General features: G+C 40.2%; 1 protein-coding gene across 2 annotated transcripts in view; it reads right to left on the bottom strand.

Moving 5' to 3' along the window:
- The window catches only part of LOC126468076 (spastin), a 504043-nt gene that overhangs the window by 5860 nt on the left and 470577 nt on the right, over positions 1-27606 (bottom strand). For both annotated transcript variants that reach the window (XM_050096521.1, XM_050096522.1), the window contains 2 exons: positions 9463-9653; positions 4616-4809 (listed from right to left, as the gene is read on the bottom strand). In XM_050096521.1, coding sequence (XP_049952478.1) covers positions 4616-4809; positions 9463-9653 — 385 coding nt within the window. The remainder of the gene's footprint in view (positions 1-4615; positions 4810-9462; positions 9654-27606) is intronic.

Here is a 27606-nt window from a genome sequence, read left to right as displayed (position 1 = left end):
GTGACTGATAACAGAAGCTTCTAGAAAGAGCCAACATCAGAAGGACAACATGTGATCACATGGGAGGTGCATCAATGTGAGCCTTTATAAATGGCCTAAAATGTTATATCTGTGGAAAGCTAGGGCAAGTAGTGATGACTGTCATACATGTTGATGGGAACAGGGTCTTGAAGCAGTGCCTGGAAAAAAAAATGGATGGGCTATCAAAATAAGAATGAGAAAATGCAGATGGATAGAATGAGAATGTGAAGGGTGGTACAATGAAACAGACTTTCTAATACCAGTAAAATTCTCACAACCTACCTTGTTGGGGAGCAGCACACTGTGCTCAGAGTCAAGACACATAAGTGCGTGTTTTATGTTTAATAAGAGGGGCCACTATGCAAGACCATGTAACGAGTGTGGGTTGTCGGCAAAAAAGAAATATAAGAGGCCATAAAACTGAAAGGGATCGTAATGGGGTAGTCGCATCGTGCCTTGTTGGGCAAAGTATTTCTTGTTGACTGCATGAACAAGAACAATAGAATTGTAGTGCAGAAATAGAAAATGGAATCCTATCAGGTTTCTGATAGATAGTGGAATACTAATAAGTCTAGTTTAAAAAAAGTTGTGGAGAACATTTGGATGTGTGGTCCACATGAAGGTTTTAGTGCAACAGCAATCATTAATACTTTTGCTAAGATGTAAGGTGCTGTAGATACTGAACTGCAGGTAGCAAGGAGTGAAGCACAGAGTTCATACTATTGGGGCAAATGTAGATCTGTCATTTGAGAGTCCATTACAAAGAGATTTCTAACTAAATAGATTATGGTGCAAAAAGCTTATGGATTCATGGGAAGCAAATTGAGTTACACACAGGATGGTAACAATAGCTCCCAGAAAGAGAATTTCATAAAAAAAAAAGATTTTAGTGAAAGTGCAGTAGTAGTTGCTGAGAAGTGAAATGTTAATGTGGAAGGGGTAGGAGCTGTGAAAAAACAAGAGCCGGTTCAATGGCAATAGGAGCCACAGGCAGACAATGTTAATTTGGTTGCCATTGGAGCTGTGAAGCCATGGAAATATCGTAGTGTGAGGAATACCAAGAGAGACTAAATGGGAAGAGAGCAAGGACTGATAATGGGTTTCAGAGAGGAACAAACTTTTGAGTGTGTGTAAATGTAAGAAAAGTGTTGAAAGGTATCACTACAAAACAGAACTAAGACCAGGAAATTGTGTACCCAAAGCACTGCTAGTGCTAAAAAAATTGCACCTGTAAAATGAGTGTGCTAAATATAACAGAAGAAAGTATAGTGATAAAGTGTCAAGTGCTGATAGCAGAAGTAGTGCCACTCACAAAGGAATCTGAAGTGGAACAAGTGATGACAGTACAGAAAGAGAAAATCCAGGGCCAGTAAGTTAAACGACCACCTCAGAGTTAAGCATGTTGATAATGAAGAAAGAAACGCAATAATGGAAATATGCATGACATACAATGACATACACTGATGAGCCAAAAATTATAATCACCTGTTTAATAGCAAGTTATTCCACTTTTCAAACCGAGTACAAGAGAGGTTCTGCCTGACGTAGATTTTTCAAGTCCTTGACAGGATTCCAGGAGTATCTATCCTCGGAGACCACATCCACCCCTGCATGCAGTTTGCTTTTCCTTAGCAAGATGGCATCTACCAGCAGGATAATGCAACATGTTGCACAGCCAGCAGCGTATGTGAATGGTTCGAGGAGCACCAGATAACCTTACTGTACTCCCCTAGCCACCACACTTCTTGAATTTAAACCCTATCAAGAATCTATGGGACCATCTCGATTAAGCTGTTCTGCCATGGATCCTCAAGTGACCATGGATCCTCAAGTGAGAAACCTAGCATAGTTTCAGATTGTATTTGTTTGCCCGAAATTTCACAGTATACTCAAAAATCAAGTTTCAGGTGCTTTCTCTAGAATAAGAAACCTCGGAATACTACTAATGAAATGAAGAACAGCGGAAAAAGACACGAAGGAAGAAGACCCGAGAGAGAGAGAGAGAGAGAGAGAGAGAGAGAGAGAGAGAGAGAGCGCCGAAACAGCTATGGTAGCCAGGGAAAATGTATTCATTAAAGTCACTCCTGATGTTGTATGTGACAGAGATAATAAACCAACTGGAAAAAGGGAGATAAGATGTGGGCGAGCAAGTTCCCTAGGCCATTTGCATGATCATGATGCACGGGCAGTAACAGGATGCACATCTGTGCAGGAACCAGCTGCTAGCTTGAGTCTAGAAGACAAAGCAATTTTGAAGCAGTTTCACGATTCAATCCACCCAAATAGTAGTATGTGTTAAAGCACGTCATGCTGGATGAAGAGCTGAGCCACCCCCAAATTAAATCGGCTCAGCGGATTAACAATGAAGGTCAATGTGCCGGCCAGCCTGGAAATGGTTTTTAGGCAGTTTCCCATATCTGACTAGGTGACTACTGGAGTGGTACATAATTCCCACCTCAGTTACACTATTCACAAAAAAAAAAAAAAAAAAAAAAAAATCAGAAAATTTTCGCGCTCTTTCACACAATTACACTGTACACACTTGGGATATGTGTATTCCCTCCCAGGGGCATAATGGGGTGACAACAGGAAGGGCATCCAGCCACCCCTTAAATTAACCATGCCAAAACCTAGTAACAACCATGCACAGAAGTGGAGCAAAGGCAAAAGAAAAAGCAGAAGCAGTTCATGATTCAACAATTGGTGGTCATCAAGACAGGGAGAACATATGGTAGAAATAAAGAAATATTACATTTTGGAAGGCATGAAAGCTGAAATACAACAGTATATTCACCAGCACTGGTAAAAATCTGTCAAAGAATAAAATTACACAAGTAAAACTACAATGACTACACAAAAAAATGGCAACTCCTAAACATATCTTTCAAAGATGTGATATAGACATTATGCATCCCCTTAGACAAACATATAATTTTCCCTTTTAGGATATGCTGACAAAGTTTCTAATCATGGAATAAGATGCTGAAACGGTACCAACAGTGCTAGAAGAAAATATTATTTTAAAATTTGGCATACCATCCACACTACATATAGAGAAAATTCAAAGAACTAGCTACCATCTGCAGACTAATAGAACTTAAGAAAAAAGACACAGAACCTTAACTGGAACATTGGTATCACATAGACAGAGCACATATTGATTTATATACTTCGATTCCAACATATCATGAGCTGTTCTTTGAGAGAGTGTGTTACAAACTGTGAATCTTAAAAAGACCCCCGCAGTTGTATTTGTGATTATGTGCTCGACTTGAAAGATCAAATGAGACCTCTCCACCAGTGTGCAAGAACTTTTCGTGCTCAGTCTGAATCATAGAATGAGGAAAGCTATGATAAGACCCAACTTCCAAATGAGTTCCAACAGGGAGAAAAAGTTCGTGACAAGACCTGTATACTGCAACACACCAAAGGATATTTAAAAGGGAATAATTGGATGATGGTACACGCCAATAGCCTGAAAGGTTTGTTTTAGTTACAGTATGGTGACAACACATATGGTAATGCAAATTACCATGTTAATATTTGGGTTTACTTCAGTTCAGACAGTGGTACATCATCTGGATCTACAACTTATGAAATTCCAATCATCCACCGGATTACACTAAAACAATATGGAGAATGTAGGTCTTTATAATGTGACATGAGAAATCTTAAGTTATTTTAAATTAGTAGGCTCAAACAATAAATTCGAAGACACTGATGTACGAGTTGCAAGCACTGTAGAATTCTGTCAGAGAAAATTCATTCTACTCAGTATGAGTGTTTTAGAGTGTGTGAGGGTGGAACAGGCATTACGACGATGCATGGATAAAATAGAAGAATCCCAAAGTCTAATTGGACATTTAGCACACCATGAACTAAGAATAAGAAAACATGGAGTACTTAATTTCATTGAGGAAAAAAAAAGAAACAAATTCATGAGGAGCATAGTAACATAACTGACAGAAAAATTCTGCAGCCTCCAAGGACAAAGACCACAAAATTTTCTCTCGGGTAGGGAGATGTCATGAATCAGTTGCATGAGTATTAAGAGCAAGTAGTTGGAGTTTTAACACTGCACAATGTGTGTGCTTCAAAGAGTAACTTAACGGCAGCTGGGATGCTATGTAGTGGGAGAGAATGTGTTTTCGGGGTCATGGTAGTATGGCTAAGTGACTGGTGACAGGGAAGCTTCTAGAAGCTGGAGCTGTATTACTCTGCAGCAGGTGCGGGACTTATATTCTCATGGCACTTAGCTGCACAGGTTACATGCACAACTGCACAAAATACAGTTAGTACCTTGTGGGATTCAATAGTAATTTCTTATTCTACATAATTTTTCACTCTCAGTTATTTATCAGAGTTCTTTGTCCTTTTCCACTGAGTTTCTTTTCTGATAATATCCAACTTGTATTCTGAGGAACCAGGATTACGAGTTGGATGGGCAACTTCATAACTGGGAAACAGTGTCAGCTCTCACCTTGATCCACTCACAGGCTACTAAAGATAATATTTACAAAAATTATGATGTATGAATAAATTTCATGACTCTCTCTGTGTATATGCACTGTAACTGTTGTAATAACATTTGTACCTCTTATTGGACCAAGGGCAGCGTCCTTTGCTAATCCAGTAAGGTCACTTCCAGAATAGCCATCAGTCATAGTAGCCAATCGTTGCAGCTCATCGTCACGCAGTGGATTGCCGTGCTTACTAAGCAACCTCCGCAGCAATACAACACGTGTCTCCTGATCCGGCAGGCACACGTAGATGCGCTTCGTAAAACGTCTGGAACATTACACTCTGTTGTGTACATTACAATGTTATGAAAGCACTACATCTATAGTGGAGACTGCATAAGATGATCCCCGACAGCTCACAGCACTGTTGCCAACTTTCAACTGTGAAGCACTGACAGTTGCAGGCAAAAATCAATAACTGTCTACAAAGCAGTGACAGCATTGAGGTGTTGTCATAGAAACATTTATAAAATCACATTACATTATTGGCTGATGTGGGCCTGCAAAGCTGCTGCACCCAGCCCACTGCAATTGTCAGGGATCACCTTACTCTGACTCATCTATAAACCAGCACAGTAAAAAAAACTGCTGTTTATATGATAAAATTTTAAGTACATGGTAGGAACATATTAGCTGCAGCTTCACATAGTAACTCTGTGAAAACTATAAAACTATTTCCCATTTATGTGTGGTTTAGCAACAGCATTCATGGTAGAGTGTAATCCAGCTTTCAAGAGCATATACAACACAGTGTCATCAGCTGAAACTGACTGCAGGATCTGCACATCTAAAAACTAGTTCTTTGTTAGGAAATAAATTCTTAACTCATATATTGGGAAGTATGAGGTCCTCTTAATATAGGAAGTAATTCTACATCATTGCTTCTCCAAGTCTTATAATTAATTTTGTCTCCGTGGCTAAAAGATTGTTCACTGAAGAAGGATATCAGATGCAAGAATTCTCAAATTACTGTTTTCTAATCTGCCAAGTGTCTTCTGGGTAACAGAAAGGTTCCCCATCATGCATGGTAGATGCATATGGAACATAAAAAAAATGGGGACTAGCTTAGTGAAAATAGGTTACCATCAAAGGGTATACCCCTTGTATTCAACTACTAGAACAAAAACATAAATTTCATACAATGATATAATTTTATTATTAAAAACACCTTTTCAATTCATACAGTTTATTCTCTCTTCTTCCCTGTAAAACCAATTTGAACCTAGGTGTTGATTTCCTCTTTTGACAAATGAAAATCTTACCTCTGCCACATAAGCAGATGATACTTTTCCAAGCTCACATAATAAAATTATTTTGTTGTACGTGTATAGCCACTCATGAGATGCACGGATAACACAAAATGTCAACTTCCATGGCAATAATGTGGACCCTCAGAGACTACCGTACCATGAGCACAAACTTTTGGAAGCTATTTCAGTAGGCAGTAGTCAACACACTAATCCTCTCACTGAACACAGTATTTAATAACTTTAAGCAAATCTGCTTTGTTGATCTGTACAATGTAAAACTACATTCAGTGCAGTAAGTGAAGTAGTCAACCTGTATTCACACTCTTTTTGTATGACACTTTAGGATGTTCTGTGCTTAGACATCTTTTATTTTATTTCAGATGGGACATCTATGTTAATTTACTATCAAAGAATTAAAAAAAAAAAAATGGTTCAAATGGCTCTAAGCACTATGGGACTTAACATCTGAGGTCATCAGTCCCCTAGAACTTAGAACTACTTAAACCTAACTAACCTAGGGACATCACACACATCCATGCCCGAGGCAGGATTCGAACCTGCGACCGTAGCAGTCATGCGGTTCCTCAAAGAAATATTCAAGCTGAGAAGTAAATATCTATACTCATCTTTGCTGCAAACTGTTGCTCTCTCTTCAACACAGAAGCTGAAGATTGATAACAGGTAATTCAGAAGTTGCCCACAAATGAAGAGTTTTTACCTAGGTTACTTACTGTAGCTTTAACACTATTCTTCACCCTTAAGAGGTACCCTGTTCTCATGCAAAAAGCTATTTGATAGAGTACTGTCAAGTTTGTAGCAAACTGTTCATATAGGGAAAACTGTACTAGAAATTTTATTATCCTTCATCCAACAAACATCAAGTACTGTGTCTTCACATATACCTCTCCAGTGGACTTCAGTTTATCACAGCTCTTAATTTGTATGTAGAGAGGTTTGTATAATCTCATGAAGCTGTAGCTACATCAGAATGGGGAAGACTTAGGTAGGCCCTTCTAAGGAGGACAGATCTCAGCAGATGAACCAGATGAAGTGAGTCCCACAATGTGCCATCACTTTCATGTCCCATCCTGCGCACCTTAACTCTTCACACCATCATGCAAGTAACTGCAATCCAAGGGGACTTCAGTTTTGTGATCAGACACAGGCAGCTCTGCAGTCCACATGGTAGACATCTGCAAACTTTCTATAACACAAAACAAACTGACTAATATTGACCCACTGCTAACACAAGCGCAGTCTCAACTGGTTGTGTGGATATCTGCCTTTTACATTTTGAAATAATTGCAGATAAGCATAAACTAATATGGGCCCCATGCTGCCATGATTTAGCTGAGGCAAATGTGTCACTAAACCCTGGGCCCGACAGGCTAGTGTGTCATGGATAGGGTTGTCTGATGCTCTAATGCTTTGCTGCAGTTTCTTGAATGTCTGTATCTCTAATTGGGTTAAAGCATATTGGAAGTAGTGGACTGTAATAACATTGGCTGTGCATTCATCACACTGGGTATGGTACCTTGGTAAATTCAGTTTGGTTAGAACCAAATATCATAATGAACATTTAAATGCTTCCTCCAAAGCCCATATAGAATGCTTAGTACTGTAGATTTGCTACTGGAACTGAAAGCAGAACTAAATAATAATAAATGGGAAATTGTTGGAGTATCAGAGGTACAAAGAAATGAAGACGATCTGCATTCAGAAAAATTATGCACAGAGTATGTACTCGGAAGTGAACAAACTGCCGGCAGGAAATACATTTTTTCAGGACGCACTATATTCATCATTTCATACGTGTGGTTCTTTTACACACCTAGGAAGCCTACATCCCAGTGGGAGATTACCATAATAAGTTTAGAAAAACCTTATTTGGCATGAATCCAGTTCCAGTTATCTACAAAATTGCGGTACAAGAGAATTAATACCAATTAAAATTAACAAATGTGTTCAAGTTCTAGCAAATGATGTAACTATCAACTTAATGAGAAATCAGGCTTTTACAAATTTATGCTGTAAACAGCTTGAGCTTTTGCACGGCCAATGATGAACAAACAGGAAAAAAATTCAGAGAACACCAGACAGCTGATGAAGGGAAAAGATCTAAAACTAAATGATGATGTAAGTTAGATAAAATTAAGTGAACTACAAAAACTAGTCAGATATGTTTATGAGAGGATATCAAAAGATATGAGAATACTATGAGATACACAACAGAGAACAACTCAACTACAGCGAGGCATGAAAAAAAAAATGGAGAAAAGGGCAATTATGCTCATTAGACACCATATAAATAAAAAACTGTCAAGTATAGCATTAAATTTGGATTTGCAAATCTAAGTGTTGAGTGCTGCATTGATTGCCTCCACATATACCAAGGGTTTTGTGGACAGATCCACAAGTTTAAGGGCAAATTAGATTGCAACGCCTACAGACAACATCTTTTAGGACTGAAACTTCCTGGCAGATTAAAACTGGGTGCCGGACCGAGAATCGATCTCGAGACCTTTGCCTTTCGCAGGCAAGTGCCCCACGAAAGGCAAAGGTCCCGAGATCGATTCTCGGTCCGGCACACAGTTTTAATCTGCCAGGAAGTTTCATATCAGCGCACACTCAGCTGCAGAGTGAAAAATCTCATTCTGGATCTTTTAGGACTGTTTCCAAAATTTCTCTCTTCATTAAACGTTCGGAAAGTACAATTGCCAAACTGGTTAATTCTCAGCTGTCATAGCAGGTATGTGATGTCTAAACAGGTAATTTATGATCCATAGACAGCCTTGTCATACCTTCCACAGATAGTCTTTGTGTACATACCAAGAACGATGACTACGCATCTGGCTCATTTGCCAGTTCCTGAAGCAGATGAAGCAAACAGATGAGTGAACTTACTTTTTTAGTTACAAGCATAACAACAACAAATTATGTTCTTCCTAATTCCCGATACAGTTCTTAATCTGGTGGTATTCTGATAACTATTGCACTATGTAATTGTACCTTTATTGAACAGAGACACTCAGAAAGCTGTGTGTCTTATCTCCCAGACCATTATACTATAAGCTACTGGTGTTTTCAGTTTCTCATTTCTACTAGTACTACTGCTCACACCCACACCCCTTTCCTCCCGTTCCCCCGCACCCCTCCCCCACCCCCCAACCCCTCTCACATCAATGTGCCCTTTGCATCTCACATATATTATTTCCATTTTCCTCCCGTTCCCCCGCACCCCTTCCCCACCCCCCAACCCCTCTCACATCAATGTGCCCTTTGCATCTCACATATATTATTTCCATTTTTGTGTTCTCATATCGCATATGGTGTTTTAAGCTATTGCCAATTGCGTATCTTCACAAATGCCTTTGATGCTAAAGTTTTGTTGCTAATACTCTACTCAAAAAATTATGAAGTTTAACAGGCAGCTTGTCATGGCCTTAGGACCCTGTCACTGTGTACAAGACCTCAGTTCAACACTTACATCATTTAAGAATCTCTTCCAAAATACATCATTCCACATAATTCTACATAATGTTTATTGCAATCACTTTCTTAATCATCAAATATGCATAGAATGGTCTTATGAGAGTCCCTTGTGTATACAACTACTGAAATGCTTTGACACATGATAAAATTATATGACTAATATGTTTAAATGAATTTACCTTAAAGCTGCTTCATCCAGCTCTTGTGGTCTATTGGTGGCTGCCATAACAAGAACCCTTTCTTCAGGATTGGATGGCAGCCCATCAAATTCCACTAAGAACTCTGTCTTTAATCTCCGGCTAGCTTCATGTTCATTCTCCCGGCGTTCAGACAGAAGTGAGTCCACCTCATCCACAAAAATAATAGAGGGCTGTGAACAATACAGCAATCAACCAATGTAATTATAAAAGCAAACATTCCTGCAATTCAGGATACAAGATCTATGAAAATACATGAGGTGGAAACAGAAGCTCAGATATTTCGAACAGACCACAAAGCAAAAACTTATCTTCTACTCAATTTGATTTCTGTGCTCACAGTACTCAAGAATAAAATCAAACCTAATTTGCTTTCTATACATGGAGGTATGCACATCTCTGAATACCAACTGTGCTTCAAAGTTTGACTAGGCTGAAGAAATTGTATGGACTAATGCAGTAACATAATAACACTGCAAGTTCACAATATTGTCTTCAAGGTTTTATGCCATTGATTTTGTCTATCTAAGCAGGTCACTGCTATGAATCATGTAGCAAATGGGAACCAAATCCACTAAATCAATGACCGAAAATGCACTTATTACTACCGTAGCAAATAACCAGAACTCAAATCAATACCAATGAAGAACACTAGAATCATCTTAAATAGCAATACACAATCACAGATAGTTGGAATTTCAGGTCCATGAAGCAAGGTAACAGTTACACGAGGTCAAATATCTGTTTTCATGGGTAGGAGAACTACACCTTTTTCAGGTTAAACCGTGACAACAGGTTCCCCTCCATTTAAAGTATCTCAACCAGTTTGGAGATTGTGTGCACAGAATATTGAGTGATCGACATCAGAGTGCACAAACTCTGATGGAAATTTGCTTAGAATTATCTATTATTCCTCAAAATGTGCAGTCCATTAAAAATAAAGTACACCAGACTGAAGTTGAATTACCGTATTTGAACAGTGGGGTGCTATGCATTACAGAGTGCTTGTGAAGACTGACTGATTGATTGAAGGGGGTTATGGGACTAAATGGCAAGGTTGTCAGTCCCGCGATACAAAAGTTACTTGCATAAGATAGTGTGTCCGCTAAAAGTGGGTGGATCCAGTCAGAGGGGTCAAACTATAAAGCAAGTAAATTAAAACACACACAGTAGAAGGCATAAAACGGTAGGCAAAATCTAAAACTGGAAAAACAGAGGGATAAAAGAACAGTCTTTGGACAGAGGAGTGGTCATGGGTCCCAGTCCTAGAAAACACAAAGAGAGGTTCCAACCACAACCTCCCTGCCCCTGTTGCTGGAGTAAAGCAAAACATTATAACTGAAATAAAACCCTCTTTCACAGAGGAAACTGAGGACAAGTTCAACCTCCAGTGAATCGTCTGCAGATACTAAAGACAAGGAATCTGGATGGCTATACTTAGTACAGAGGGCCAAAAGAACGGGACATTCCATCAATATATAGGATACCATCGGTCTGGCTCCACAGCCCCACAGTGAGGGTGGCTCATTATGCAAGAGAGAACAACAGATGAGTCACCTAATATGACTGATGTGTAGACGACGTAAGACAGTGGACTTTTTCCAAGCAGAGTGGAAGGAAGAGCACCAAACTGCAGTAGTCTCTTTGATTGTGCAGAGTTTATTACTGAGAACAGAAGCGCATCAGATGCCATTTCACTTTTGGGCAAAGACAGATTTGATGTGCATCCACATATCTGCAGCTAGAATCATGAAATGGAATGGGGGTAGGTATCTGCCTCTCTAGCCAAACAGTCAGCCAGTTCATTCCTCGGGTTGCTCAATGACTCAGAACCCAGAGGAAGGCAATGGAGCTGGCGGCATGGCCGAGGGAAGAGAGAAGGCCATGGATCGCAGAGACCAAAGGGTGGCGAGAGTATCATCGGTCTATAGCCTGCAAGCTGCTTATTGAGTCGGTACACATTAAAATATGATGGAGGGAGGCTGAGTAACAAAATTGAGGCCTCTGTTAATGGCTAACAGCTCTGTTGTGAACACACTACATGATACTCTAGTCTGAGCAAAACCAAAGCATGGTAACGATAGAGAAGAGCAGCAAGGTCTGCACCCCAAGACGTGTGGGCCACAGAACATTAGGCTTCTGTGCCGTCTTCAAATGGCAAATATGGGGCAGCCAAGTCAGCTTTTTATCAAAAATAAGGCACAAGATATGGGCCTGCGCTAGAACAAATAAAGTTCTGGATCAGGTCGACAGCAAAAATGCATACCCCACGTTTTAGAGGGAGAGAACTGGAAGCTATGGGAGAGGGCCCAGGCAGAGGCCCATAAAGCCCTGAGATTCTAGTACCCAACATAATCGGAAGCTAACCATCTGCTCGTGTAGTTGGTCAGGCATTCGGTTCTTCCTGGGCTTAAGGATGGTGATAACCATGCTGTCTCACAATTGAGAGGGGAAAGCAAATGTGAGCCAAATGCCGATGATGATCCAGAGTAGATGTTGCCTCTGGGTAACAACAAAGTGTCGGATCATCTGGTCGTGGATGAAATCTGGGCCTGGAACAGTGTCATGTGAAGACGTAAGAGCCTGCAAGAATAACCATTCATTGAAGGTTTCATTATAGGATTCAGCTTGGTGGGGGTTGAAACAGAGAGGGGTTTCATCAACTCATCGTTTCTGCTGAAGGAAGGTAGTAGTATAGGAAGAGGATGCCGATCAAAGTGTGTCGTGAGGTGTTCTGCAAGGACCGATGGATCATTAATCCAGAGCACCCTTTAGGACAAGACTCTGGTCAGCTGATTGTTGCTGGCAGCCCAGAAGGCTATGGATCTTGGACCAAATCTGCAATGAAGAGGCATACACCCCCAAGGAGGAAGTACAGCAATCCCAGCGTTCCTTTTAATCTGCTCAATAAGGCAGCAAGCCTTAGCACGGAGACACTTAAGAGCGATAAGGTTGGTCCGTTAAGGGTGTCGTTTAAATCACTGCAGCAATCATTGGCAATCCTGGATAGTGACTGCTGTGTCCTTGGTCCACCATAGTACTGGTCAATGACCTGGGGATAGGAGGACAGGAAAGTCAGTGGCATGAAGAAGAGTGGCAGAGACATCTTGCATGACCGTATCAATGCAGACTGAGAGAGAGGTGTTTAAGTGCACAGCAGATATACATAAAGCCCAATTGGCTCTGCGGAATGCCCAAAGGGGGTGGGACTGTCTGCCTGGTGGCAGCAGGGAAATTACAGAATAACCAGAAAGTGGTCGCTGTCGCAAAGATCACCATAGGCTGACAAACGTAGGGAAGCCTTGAGAGCAGAGGAGATCATGAGATTGATAGCAGGAAAGGTGCCACGAGTGGCACTGAAGTGGGTAGGGGAACTGTCATTGAGGAGGTACAAATCGAAGACTGTAAAAAGTTGGCAATTGGAAGACCCCAAGCTGCTGAAGTGACTCTCCCACACAGGGATGGTGTGCACTGAAGTCCCCAAGGATGAGGTTTGGGGGCAGGAGTTGCTGAATTAAGGTATGCAGCTAAACGTAAGGAAGTGACCTACCTAGAGGGAGGCAGACATGGCAAATGGTGATTGATGGTGTCATTCGCACTCATACCGCTATTGTTCTAGGTTGGTATGAAGGGGGATCCAGTCACAGGTGACATTGGTGTGCTATCCCAGGGCCGGCAAAGTTCAGAAAGAACATCTAGTAACCGCATTGGAGAGTGTTCATCACAGAACTGTGTTTTTTTACGAATAAAACAATGCAGAATAAGAGGAAACAAACTGTTGTATTATTATGCAGTAAGAGTCCAGGTTAGACGTAAACAAGCTGAGGGGAGGTCATGTCACCGAGTCAGTGGTCGTCACCGATGAGGATGGGGTGACATCCATAAATAAGATGTCAGACATTGTTTGCAAAGGGACAGATGGGACCCCCAGGGGCACCAGGGAGGCCATGTCCTGTGACTTCTTCTTCTTCTTCTTCTTCCCTTTCAGAGGTCGAGGAAGGCAGGACACAGAGGGAGAGCAGTCTTCTGCAAGATCCAGACCTGTAAGAGAGCAAACAACCTGTGATTGAGTTGTGGGAGCTGGCCTCCCGCCTGAGAGATGCTGGGAGGGTAGGAGGAGGGGGGGGGGGGGGAGCCCCATCACTGGAGGGTGCCAAAGAAGGGGGGCACTTGGCACTTCTTCTGCCAAGGAGGGTGGCGGCACCTGGCAGGGGAGGGCATGGGAACTGCAGGTGAGGGGGATATGAGAGGGGAATGGGGCTGGGGTTAGGAAGAGGCGGGAAGTGCAAGGGTGTAACAGAGGCAAAAGTTGAAGAAATCTACACTATGTGCAGACAGTCATATTTTTGGCAAGCCTCAGCATAAGACAGACGATCTAGGGACTTTTACTCTTGGATCTTGCTTTCTTTCATATAAATTGGGCAACCTGGCAAGTGTGCAGAGTGGCTGTCGTGACAGTTGACACACACAGGTGGCGGAACACAGGGGCTTCCCTCATGGAGTGAGTGACCACAGTCACCACACAGAGGGTCCGCTATACGGTGGGAAGACATTGGTAACACACAACCAGTGTATCCCCCGAGAAAGCCAGGGTAAAGGCACCAGTATCAGTGTGGTTGTCTTCATGACTCTTCTGTATATGTTAAACAAAATTAATGCCACATCACTCCAGATTAGCCTGGAGTTCTTCAACAGTTCGCAGGATGAGGCTCATATAAAAAATCACTCTTTGGACCATATTCAGAGACTGGTGAGGCGTAATAAGACACTGGGACATCTCCAAGGTGATCACAAGGATGAAGGGCTGAAGATGGGGCAGTAGAAGAAGCTTTGATCAACAGTGAGCCCAACCACATCTTAAAGAGAGACTCCACTTTATCAGACTTGACCTTGACATTCTCCACAAAAAAGAAAAACAATGGTTTTGTGGCAGTGGGTGTCCCCATCTGTCCTAGTACAGACCAGGTAGCAGGGAAAGTGTTTCATCTGAAGACATCAAGCCTGGCCCGGCTCCCAGTGTTTAGCCAGGAAAGGGAAGGCAGTAGGGTCATACAAAGTAGCATTCAATGATATGTTACCATCAAAGAGCCAGCCAATTAGGAACAGCCAGATTTTTGCAGTGTGATACACTTCATGTGCCAAGCATCTGCCCTAATACTACCTGCTCTGGTCAGGGGTTCCCCCGTGGGCACCAGCAAGCCATAGCAACGGCTGTCTGGCATGGCGGCCATTGCTGGGAGTTCCAGTGCTTCAGAATGACAAGCACCCACTCTTTAGCATACCGTATTTACTCTAATCTGAGCCGCACTTTTTTTCCGGTTTTTGTAATCCAAAAAACTGTCTGCGGCTTAGAATCGAGTGCAAAGCAAGCAGAAGTTCTGAAAAATGTTGGTAGGTGCCACCACAACTAACTTCTGCCGTCGAATATATGCAGCGCTACACAGGCATGCTTTGTAGGCACAAAGGTAAATACTGACGCCAAAACCAATGCGTCAGTAAATAAATTAAAAAAAAAAAAAAAAAAAAAAAAAGATGGAAGACGAGCTTTTTTTCCTCCGCCCCGAGTTTCGACCACTGCATTTTCATACATTATCCAACGAAATAATACAAATTCCGAATTGTTCATCTTCGAATGTAGCAGAATTTCAATGTACTACGAAAATCCGACTGGCAAGATTGTTTGAGATGTTTGTCAATATGGCCAACTCTAAGTTCTGAATTTTTTCCTACCTGTGAGAAGAGATGGTTACTAATAGGAAACTGATGAAATGTGAATCACATGCAGTATTCTCTTCACCATAAGAGTAATACGAATATAAACATTTTACCAGGTATTCTTTCGTGTTTCCTGCTATCTCATTTAAATCCTGTCTGCCTAATAAACTACAAAACTAGAGACAACAGCGAACGCGGAAGAATATATGTATCATGTTTATATATTATGCTTATGCCTAATAGTGATACGTCAGAAATGAAGCACGGCAACTGACTAGATTTTTAAATCTAAGACGACTCTAATTTCTGTGCAGAATTTGACGTACTAAAGAAGCGGCCGCAAAGATTTTCAAACGGGGAAAAATTTTCGCCTAACTCTCGTTCAGAACATATTCTATCATACGCAGTCTATTATTTGGTTCTTGTTGATCATTATCAAAGAAAGCAGCAGTGTAAGTAACAACAAATAGCAGTCTCTTGCCATTGTTTTGCTAATGAGACGATTCCTCTCTCTTGTTTTTAATTGTAAGCGGCGGTAGCGCGCAAAAGTAAGCCATGCCGAGAGCGGCGACAGGCCGTAAACACGCACAATCAGAATGCGACAAACAATGTATGACACAGTGCAGTAATGCATTTTCAGCTTAGAGTGATGTAAACACCTATAACAAAGAAAACGGCACTTATCAGATCAAAGCAAAATAAGCAATCGATCCAAACCAGACAAAGCACGTGAAAAAGGAAGGGTACCCGTATAAATATGGACGGAGCGCCTGACGCATAGCAATGGCTACGTGGTAAAGCTTAACTGCTAAGCTTACGACTCGAACCAAACTACTGTAGCTGTATCGTCATTCATTATACCTAAATTGTGTCTCATATTAGAATGGACCAACTTTGTTTCGATTTGGAGGTGCGGCCTAAAACTTTTCTCTCCCCTTGAATTTCGAGTCTCAGATTTCAGGTGCGGCTTATGGGAAATCTTTTTTCCCTTTATTTCGAGTCTCATTTTTCAGGTGCGGCTTAGATCCGAGTGCGGCTTAGATTCGAGTAAATACGGTACATGGGGAGGAAACAGCTCAGGTATCAGTAGTGCAATTCCTGTGTTGTCAGGGTGCTTAGTCATATGGGTACATAACAGCCCCACCACACAGACTGGCTATATGTGCTGGGGATCTAGAGGGGTGGTGGGGGGCTACAGTGGGTAAGGAAGGGGGGGGAGGGAAGGAATCCATGCCATAGATGCTAGGGATGGAGTTCTTCCACAAATGGCTGACACTAATTACAGAAAATTTAGAAGTGGGAGTCAAACCCCAAAGGGGGACCAAAACGCCAAAAAAGATGAAAGAGGATAGCAGGAGGAACAAAATTGCAAGGAATACAGGGTCAATAGCGAGGTCAACATAAATCAGAACACAGAGAGGGGAAGGAGGGGGAGTGGGGAAGGAGTTAGGATGGGGTGGGAGCGGCACGATGAAGGAAATGTGGCCCGGGAAGGAATAATGGGCTGCAAGAACTTGGGATAGTGCGAGCGCCAAGCATTAACTCACAAAAGAACCGTGAGCACTGTGGCGGAGCATTGTGAAGACATAATGAATTGCAGCATATAGTGCTATCATCATATGAATGTTGTAGAACTACCTTTAAGTGTGGGGTATGACATATTTATATCAGAGGTGGCACATATTTTAGTGCTAGAGATGATCTGGTAACAATTAGTATCGATCAACATTTTGGATTTGCAGCTGAGGTAACGTACACAATTTCTGTACCAAATTAACTGAAGTCCTGGAAAGAACCTCAGCTTCCAAAACTAACATAATAGTATGTGGGAACATGAATATTAACAAAGGTGAGTGTGAAATGAATAATAAGTTTCTAAACATTTCAAACACCTTTGGTGTGGCACAAATGATAAACACTGCTACAAGGGTATCAAAAAATTCACCATCAATTTTAGATAATTTACTTACAGATACTGGCATGGAAAATGGTAAAGCATTTATAATATAAATTAGCTTTTCTGCTCAGTACTGTCACATAACAAAGCTAAAAAGGGCTTTGTAGAACTAGCAAAATGCAGGCCTAAAAATGGATGTTCTGAGAATGGAAAATACATACTTTTTTTAGAGAACTGGCAAATCAAAACTTGGATGAAATGTGTAGGGAAACAATGTAGATGCCAAGTCCTTTAAATACTACACATGGTTTAAAATAATTTTTGAGGGGACTTTTCAAAAATAGTCACCATCTACAGCAGCAGCTAAGGAATGTAAATGGGTAGCTACTGGTATTAGAAAGTTCTCCCAGCAACACACCACTTCAAAGTTCCTAAATTACTATCACAGGTATAAAAATATAGATGATGGTGCACCTTGCTGCAAAATAATCATTTAATGATAAACCCCGTGTGGGGTTGTTAGTACCCCCATCGGGCGCCTCCCCAGGTGGCGGATAGGGGAATGCCTCCTAGATATAGGTGGTACTGGGGAAATCAAATACCCAGGGCGGACCAAAAACTAACGAAATGTAGCGTCTGAACTCCTAGGGGAGCGGCTACAAACAGCGTCTGTTCTCCATGTTAGGAGCGGCTGAACACACACTCTGGAACTTACAATCCCAGTTTTAACCTCGGAATGGCCCAGAAAGCCATCTCCCCCCTGAATTTCAAACAACTATGCATGATGTCAATTTCTCTAGATAGAACTACTCCAGGAGGTAACCAATCCTCCACCACTAACAGCAGCGCAATCAGGCCTAAGGATTCTGGAGAGCCTGAAGCATCATGTCGTTCAAGAAATTCAGAATCCTCTAAACTGAAGAAAAACAACGTACATTTCTTTGGAACCATAAATATTAACTCGCTCTTGAAGCCGGGAAAACTGAAGCAGCTCACCAAAGTCTTGAAGGTATATAAAATCCAAATATGTGCGCTGCAGGAAACCAGATTTACAGATGAAGATTTAATGGGTTATGAAGGATACAGGATATTTAAAGGAAAGAAAGGCTGGAACCCATGTGGAAGAGGCCTTCCCCACCTTGGAACAGGCTTCATCGTGAAATCTAACTGGGTAAACTCAATAACCGACTTCCAGTCACCTAATGAACGCTTGTCTTTTCTCACATTCCGCGCCCTAAATAAAACCTATACACTTATTAATTGCCACGCACCCATCAACAATGACAATAAGAAAAACCCTCAGAAAGTAGATACATATTGGGAATCTCTAGACCACGAACTTTCTAAAATCCCAACATCAAATGTGAAAATACTGTTTGGGGACTTCAATGCATAAATAGGCCAAGAAAAAAAATACAAAAAAACAGTAGGAAACTACCCGGCTCACAAAAGGACAAACAGAAATGGAGAAAGATTAATAGAACTATGCAAGGGTCATAACTTAAAATTAATGTCTACAAATTTCAAAAAACCTCCTAAGAAACAGAAAACATGGAAATCACCAAACACAAGTATTGGAGAGTTCCAGATAGATCACATAGCCATCACGCACTACAATCAAAAAGAAATAACGAATGTGAGAGTTCGGAAAGGGGCAAACATTGTAACTGACCACTACTTATCGACAATCAAATTAAATGTCATAGCACAAAGAAAGAAACAAATACAAAACAGGAAAACTCAAAAGATAGACGCAAACGTCTTGAAAGAGAAAAGAGAAGAATTCTGTCAAAACATAGTTATATGTTCGGATAAATGGGAAGATATAAAAGAAGGAATGATAAGATCTGCTCAAGAAGTCACAAAAATGAAAAAGAAACACGAATGGTGGGATGAGATATGTGAGGAAGCAATCGAACAAAGGATGAAGGCATGGAAGAAATGGCACTCAACCAAAAGTGATAAGGACTACCTGGAGTTCAAACAGCAAAGATCTTCTACAGCAAAACTCATTAGATCAGTAAAAAGACTATTTGAAAAGAACCAACTTATACAAATGGATAAAGATTTTAAGAGAAACAATAACAGATCCTTTTACAGCACGTTCAGACAGAAACTACAAAAATATGTAGCACCAAATCTGTGTTTTAAAGATACCAGTGGAAAACTAGCAATGAATAATGAAGAAAATTGTGAAATATTAGCAAAATATTTTGAACAACTCCTCAACTGTCAGGGACCTATTGAAAAATTACCAGCCAACACCCCAAACACAGTAAACAATAATTCTGAACCCCCATGCCTCATAGAAATCAGAGAAATCATTAAAAACCTTAAGAACAATAAAGCACCAGGGGAAGACATGATAATTGCAGAAATGTGGAAAAGTGTGGATAATACAACTCAAGAAAAACTACTGGGAATAATCAATGAGATTTGGAGAACGGAACGCATACCGGAAGAATGGAAAACTGCATTAATCCACCCCATCTTCAAGAAAGGGGATAAAACCGATGCAAATAACTACAGAGGGATATCTTTACTTCCGGTAACGTATAAAATTCTATCTAAGGCCCTACAAAACAGATTGGAGAAACAACTTGATCAAGAAATTGGTGAATACCAAGCAGGCTTTAGGAAGGGAAGATCTTGTGTGGAGCAAATTTTAAACTTGAAGTTAATTATTAAATATAGATGATTAAGAGGAAAAGACATCTTTATCACGTTTGTTGACTTCAAGAAGGCGTACGACTCCGTTGACAGAACAACCTTGGTTAACATCCTTAGGGAGTTTGGAGCAGACAAGAAAACAGTCGCAATCGTCAAAGAAACACTTACGGATACCTATGCAAAAGTAAAGTTCCGTGGTGAGGTATCCAGACCATTCAAAATCAGAACAGGATTAAGACAAGGAGATGGGTTGTCACCTACCCTATTCAACTGTGTGTTAGAAAAAGTTATTAGAGAGTGGAGGAAGAAAACGACTGAAGAAGGAATACAAAAAATCAGATTAGGAAGAATAAAGGATGGATTAGAAGTAGATTGCCTTGCTTTTGCTGATGACTTAGCGATTCTGGCAGGAAGTTTGGAAGAAGCAGTCAAACAGATCAATATTCTGAATGAAACAGCAGAAAAAGCAGGACTGAAAATCTCCTTTGAAAAGACAGAGTACCTAACCAATGTAAAAGAGGCACCGAACAATATGATTACAAAGTATGGCCAGATAAAGAAGGTTTCTAATTTCAAATATTTAGGGGAAATCATCCAGCCCAATGCTTCAGATAAAGAAGGAAATAAAACAAGAACAAGAAAAATGGAAATGGCATTCCAGCTAACAAAGAATGTGTACAACAAGAAGTCAGTATCAATTAACGCAAAAATAAGGCACTACAACACTGTGATTAAGCCAGTGTCTGTATGCATCTGATTGTTTAGCAATGAACACTAACAATGAAATGGAAGCTATAGCAAAAAAGGAGCGAAAAATCATTAGAAGAGTACTTGGGCCGAGGTTTGAGAATGGGACTTGGAAGCTTAGAAGTAATAGAGAAGTGTATGACAAAATTGAGAAAGTGGGAGATACTATGAGGAAGAGAAGAGTAAGCTTTTACACCCATTTGAAAAGAACGAATGATGAAAGGCTGACAAAGAAAATATTCATGTTTTTTGACAAGAACCCCAGAACCCAAATTACCTGGTTCAAAGAAGTCAAAGCAGACTTAGAGGAGATGGGTATAGGAGAAGATGATATAACCAACAGAGACTTAATGAGAGACAAAATTCAACATTTTGAAGGATTTGAAGTGAAGAAGAGAAGAACTGGAGGAACAGTGTGGACAGAAGACCGAAGGGAGCAGCACACAGAGAGGATGAAGACATATTGGCAGAAGAGAAAAGAGGAGGAGCGCAATACGATACCTAAAAACAAAGATGAGATGACTTACCGAACAAAAACGCTGGCAGGTCGATAGACACACAAACAAACACAAACATACACACAAAATTCAAGCTTTCGCAACAAACTGTTGCCTCATCAGGAAAGAGGGAAGGAGAGGGAAAGACGAAAGGATGTGGGTTTTAAGGGAGAGGGTAAGGAGTCATTCCAATCCCGGGAGCGGAAAGACTTATTTAAATATGTCTGCTTGTGTCTGTATATGTGTAGATGGATATGTGTGTGTGTGTGCGAGTGTATACCCGTCCTTTTTTCCCCCTAAGGAAAGTCTTTCCGCTCCCGGGATTGGAATGACTCCTTACCCTCTCCCTTAAAACCCACATCCTTTCATCTTTCCCTCTCCTTCCCTCTTTCCTGATGAGGCAACAGTTTGTTGCGAAAGCTTGAATTTTGTGTGTATGTTTGTGTTTGTTTGTGTGTCTGTCGACCTGCCAGCACTTTCATTTGGTAAGTCACTACATCTTTGTTTTTAGGTGTGTGTGTGTGTGTGTGTGTATATATATATATATTTTCCAGAAAATAAAGCCGAAGAAGTTTGGAATGTCATAAAATGATAAACTGGAAAAAGATAGACACGTATATAATAACATCAAATATGGGAGCATAAGAACAGGAAATTCTCAGGAATTAGCTAAATTTGTAAATGCCCCTCTCTTGTATTGTGGAGAAGTTGCAGCAAAATCTTCCGGAAACACATGTAGCACCTACAATCTATTACATAGTGAGTGCAATTATAATGTTCCCCCACAAAAGAGCTTGGGTTCAGCAAGACATACAAAAATTAAAAAATAGGTGTTTTTCTTTATTTGTCACAAAAAAATAAGAAGTCAGCAGGCATAGATGAGGTTCCAGTTTATTCTGAAAGGGTGCACAGACAGCATACAAGCCGTCATTAACAAACATAATAATTGTGCCATTCACTTCAGTTATTTTTCCATAGTATCTACAGCATGCACAAGTTGTGCCTTTACTAAATAAAGGCAGTGCAGAAAATATTGAGGATTAAAGGTCAGTTTCACAACTATCTTCATTCTCAAAAATAATTGAGTCCATCATAAATGACAGACTAATGAGTTACATTAATAAATATAACCTTTTTAATGAAGTACAGTTTGATTTCTGTTGTGGGGAGGTACAATATCAGTCATTATAGAGTTTACAGAAGTTGCTCTTCAAGTTCTTGAAGAGAAAGACTGTGTTACAAGCACATTCTTCGACTTGCCCAAGGTTTTTGACACCGTTGACCTTCAAATACTGCTTAAGAAGCCAGAAGCACTAGGTGTAGGAGGAATAAAGAACAAGTGGTTTCACTCTTATCTAAACAACAGGATGCACACGATAGAGATAGTTCACATATCTACTGATGTTAAATTTTTAGTAAAGCAACTGTCAGGCAAGAAACACAAACATAAGTGTTCTTCAGAGTAGTGTATTGGGTCCAATTCTATTCTCAACGTATATCAATGACTTTCCAGACAGTATAAGTATGGAGAAAAAGTTCTCTTTGCTGATGACAGCAACATCATAGTCACTGATAAAACAGCAGAAAATTAGAAAATACAAATCTGCAAGTATGTTTATGACTGGGCAGTAAATAATAAATTAACTCTGAACACAAGGAAAACAAACAGTAAGCACATCAACGTAAAGAGGGAAAACAACTGCTGCAGTAAGCATATAGGGTAAGTCTACATTGCATAACAAGCACGAAGTTTTTAAGGATGAATACTGATTGTTGGTTAACATGGAATGAACACACAAAGATACTGGCAGAAAATATCCCATCAGCACATTATGCTCTCCGGGTTTAATCATCAGTTCATAGCAGCCATTGTCTTGTTGTGATGTACTATTATTATGTATACTCCCTTCTTAGCTAAGGGTTTCTTTTCTGGGAACTGAAGGCGCAAAACATGTATACAGTTTTTAAACAACAAGACATGGCCGTAAGAATGACAAAGCTTAGTAGTAGTCAGGCTCATTGTAAAGAACTATTTTAAAAAACAGGGCATATTTACTGTACCAAGTGAATATATCTACCAAAGTGTGATGCATATCAAGGAAAACACTATGAAATCCCCAAACCACCTTCCCTACCCTCTGGTTCCTACCCTTTTAACCGCACCCGGTGTAAAACCTGTCCCATGCACCCTCCCACCACCACCTACTCCAGTCCTGTAACCCAGAAGGTGTGCACCATCAAAGGCAGAGCCACATGTGAAAGCACCCACGTGATTTACCAACTGACCTGCCTACACTGTGAAGCCTTCTATGTGGGAATGACCAGCAACAAACTGTCCATTCGCATGAACGTGTGTGTGTGTGTGTGTGTGTGTGTGTGTGTGTGTGTGTGTGTGTGGTAGGGGGGGGGGAGGGGGGCCACCTGCGAGAGAGTGTATACCTGTCCCTTTCTGCTCCCGGGATTGGAATGACTCCTTACCCTCTCCCTTAAAACTCACACCCTTTCGTCTTTCCCTCTCCTTCCCTCTTTCCTGATGAGGCAGCTGTGGGTTGCGAAAGCTTGATATGTGTGTGTGTGTGTGTGTGTGTGTGTGTGTGTGTGTGTGTGTGTGTGTGGGGTTTTCATTGTGTGTGTCTACCAGTGCTTTCCCGTTTGGTAAGTAACAGCATCTTTTTTAAAACATTACTATACTTTGATTAAAATTACTTGATAATTGACACTTCACGTGTCGTAGCTGGTTTCTTCCAATCAGAGTGCTCAACTACACATCTGAACAATTTGCTGTTGCCAAACTGCCACAACAATTAGTCTGTTCACTTCAGATTCCTATTCTGGCCTATTTCTTGATGTTTTTGGATCCCAAATACTCTTGGTCTGACTAATATATTTCTTATTGTATCACACACACACACACACACACACACACACACACACACACACACACACACACAAAGCTAACAAAATACAAAGACGTCATACACAGCACTAACCAAACACTACTGGACCCTTCCACACATTATGTGATGCCAAATCACATACAGTTATTGTGATCACAGAGATCAGCATATGTTAGATGAGCTTCGCAAGACATTGCGTGAAGTTAAATTTTTGAATTCTACAATTACTTTCTGAAAAGTTATGGCATAGCCTATTGAAGAGATATAAACCTGGCTTGTGTAGGGTCATAGGTTTGAATCTTGTCAGAGTCAGTGGATTTTTTTAAAATTTTAATTAATCGAAAGACTTTGATTATTATTTTTCTTCAATCAACTGACGTAAATATTTATTTTATTTTATTTCATTTCTAATACTTTTCCACATCATTTTCATCCTCATATTGACTTTACTTTCTCTTATTTTTCTTCTTATCATTCTTTTTTCATTTGGAATCTGCTTGTGTCACCTATAATCTGCAGCCAAATGTCAACCACGAGCACTCATCAGTTAGTAACGTGGCGTCCTGTGTAGCCAGTGTGGATATAGTTTCAGGTAACCAATGACAGTGAGAAAGTACAGTTTTATTTTACTGCTGTGGGAGATGGCTATGCAAATGAATATGTTATGAAATTTTTGTGTTTTGCATTTGCTTGTAGAGTTTAGCCTTAAATGGCGTAAACACAGCAATCATGATTTTAGTTGCGCTGTAGACTTTTGATTGCCATTTTCTCACAGATACACCACACATCACAAAGTTGTGGTTAGGATAGGACAAGAGTTTAATTTTGTAGCTTTAAAACACATCGTCTGCCGCAGTTTAGTCATTGGTCACTTAAAGTCAGCTGTCGACAGAGCAGCTCCTATACGTTGGTAGCCGCTTCTAACAATGCTCCACCTGTAACCAAGCAGTTGCCACCAGTGGATGTGGCAACACTGTAGCAGTAAGTGAGAGATGTCAACTATCAAGTAATTTTGATCACACTACAGTATAAGTATTTCAGTAATAGTTCTACACATGACCATGGAAGACGGAGAGTTTGGGCTTACATTTACCAAGACAAACAAACAGAAGACTCACAATAGCATTTTCTAACATGTAATAAAATTCTGTAATTGACTGTCTGTGGAAATGAAACTGATTGCTAAACTAAATCTGTTGAAAAAGGCAACTAAAACTTTCTTAGTAAGTGTGCGTACTACACAGTTAAAGATTACTTTGAGGACTCAGAGTAGTGGATAATAATGAAAGGGTTTAATTGCAACACCTTGTTACATTTCAATACATGTTTACTGCTCTTACAAGAAAATTACATGTTATGTCTTGTCATTCTCCTGAGTTCAACATCTCATCTCACTAATCATGAAGGGAGGGTTGGGGGGGGGGGGGGGGGGGCAGACTCAGTTTTTCAGATGGACAGCAGGAAGGACAGGGAGACAAACATGGACCAATGGACCATAGACGGATGTTGGTGAACCTGCAGTCAGTTTTCCAAACAGACTGGGCTTAGTGCAAGGAGCACAGCAGCATCTTCATGGCCCTGAAGTCATCAGTGGGTGTCATTATTTTGTGTGTGTGTGTGTGTTTGGCAATGAAGAGAAAACTATGTTTTACATTACAAGTCATCTGAAGTAAACTGTTTGTAAACTGTCATATAAAAGAGACCAATCACATGTGGCAATTGCATAATAGAGACCAATCACATGTAGCACTCGAGCTGTTAAGATAATGACCTCATATTCAGGAGGACGAGGTTTGCTCTGTCCGGCCATCCTGATTTGGGTATTCCATTGCCCTCCTAAATCACTTCAGTGGTTCCTTCATCAAGGCCACAGCCAACCACCTATCCTTATAGAGAAAATTCATGTATTCTGTTTATGTTTAGAGCTGTTGATTGTTATTGTATTACCAACACAATTCCTGTATCATTGTGAAATAATCCTTGGATGAATAAAAATAAATAAAGAAAAATAATAAGCATAGGGAGGTTTCAGTAACAATATACGAACTGCTGGCCCATTAGCCAGATGGCTGTTTATTTCCCTTAGAGAGTCAACAGCAACCTTTGCTGAAACTCATGGGGTCATGGCAACCAAAAGCAGGATTATGTGCCATACAAGCAACATTGCCACCATTCTCAAGAATCTGTCTCCGCATCATTTAAGTGTCAGTAGAAGCCAAAAATTCACAATTATGAGTACAGGCTTCCAAAGAGCCTCTTAGCATTTACAAACAGAAAACTCCTATCATTTGGTTATGTGATTACTGAGACAGATCACCGAACACCAAAATTAATACTAGAATCAAAGCAGTTATATCTCAACATATTGAAGTGGTTATATCAACTCAATCCTTGCTATGAAACAAAAGTGGAAAATCTTTACACAGTGGTGACCTTTTACTTCATAATCCTGGGATGTTGGTGGAGTTTTGTCTATTCAACAACAACATATTCTATTAGAACATACCAAAATCTTAAAATACTTTAGAAAAGAAAGGAAGAAGTGCAAATCATAGATTATTTAAATCTGGCAATACAAACTAAAAACTTTCGAGAAAAAAAATTACAGCAGGTTAAAGTCAGTTCCTGTCTAGAAAATTGTACTAAAAAGCACAAATGCAGTCCAGCACTGCTGAAAGCTGTTCTGTGTGATGATGTTCAGTGACTTCATTATAAAAGTACATCTTTTTTGTTGGTACTATTTCCCACTGCTGAATTTCCTAGAAATCTGGACTGGCAGATATGATATAGCTGTTTAAAACATTTTTAAAATGTGATGGCCTTTCTAACTGACCATCTACTGGTACTGCACTAGAAAAGGTGGTGGTGGTGGTGGTGGTGGTGGTGGTGGTGGTGGTGATGATGATGATAATAGTGGTTTTTCACACAAAGTGAATTTATTGTTAATAAGCACACAGCATTTCTACAGTTGCTATATTAGGACGATTATTGACTTACTTGGTATTTTGTGTAGCCTTTAATGAACTACATTTTTTGACATCATTAAATACTATCATATTTAAAATTACCTACTGCTTTACTCCAAGTTCCCAACAATTTTGGTATTCTGGAAGACTTATTTTGGTTTAACGATGGCAGACGCTACCACTTTCCACATTCATCAAGGGGACTTTTTGGAAAGTCTCTACAAGATGTCCATTGTGGTACCACCTTGGAATTATTCTGTGGTAATAACTATATAATCAGTGGTGAACTAATGGATAGACCACAGCATCATGCATATTTTGGCTTGTACGACTTCAATATGACCAACATATCGAACGGTGACAAAAATCTCCCATTAGCTAATGAACTGAGCTAGAAGTCTATGTCTCAAGTAAGTGCTGCAAAGAGCTTTGAAAAAGATATTTAATATAGTATTATAAAAGAATTTCTGTTGCAAATTGACCAGTAACAAAACAATGTTGGAGAGGATAAAGTTTTGCGAGACAATAGTGATTCCGTTTAATAGATTTCTACACAAATATTTAAAACTTAAATACTAAGTACCATTCAATTTGGAGCTCTTATTTGTATTCTAATATTAACACAACGGTGAAACTGCAGTGTTGCCTGCTGGGAGAAGTTAACCAATTGATACGCCTACCATAAACCATGAGATCATTGCTAAATATCCTTAAGCCTGCACAGTAAAACATCAAAC

The sequence above is a fragment of the Schistocerca serialis genome, chromosome 1 (assembly GCF_023864345.2).
Source record: "Schistocerca serialis cubense isolate TAMUIC-IGC-003099 chromosome 1, iqSchSeri2.2, whole genome shotgun sequence".
NCBI lineage: Eukaryota > Metazoa > Arthropoda > Insecta > Orthoptera > Acrididae > Schistocerca > Schistocerca serialis.
This window is presented reverse-complemented; position numbering and strand designations above follow the sequence as displayed.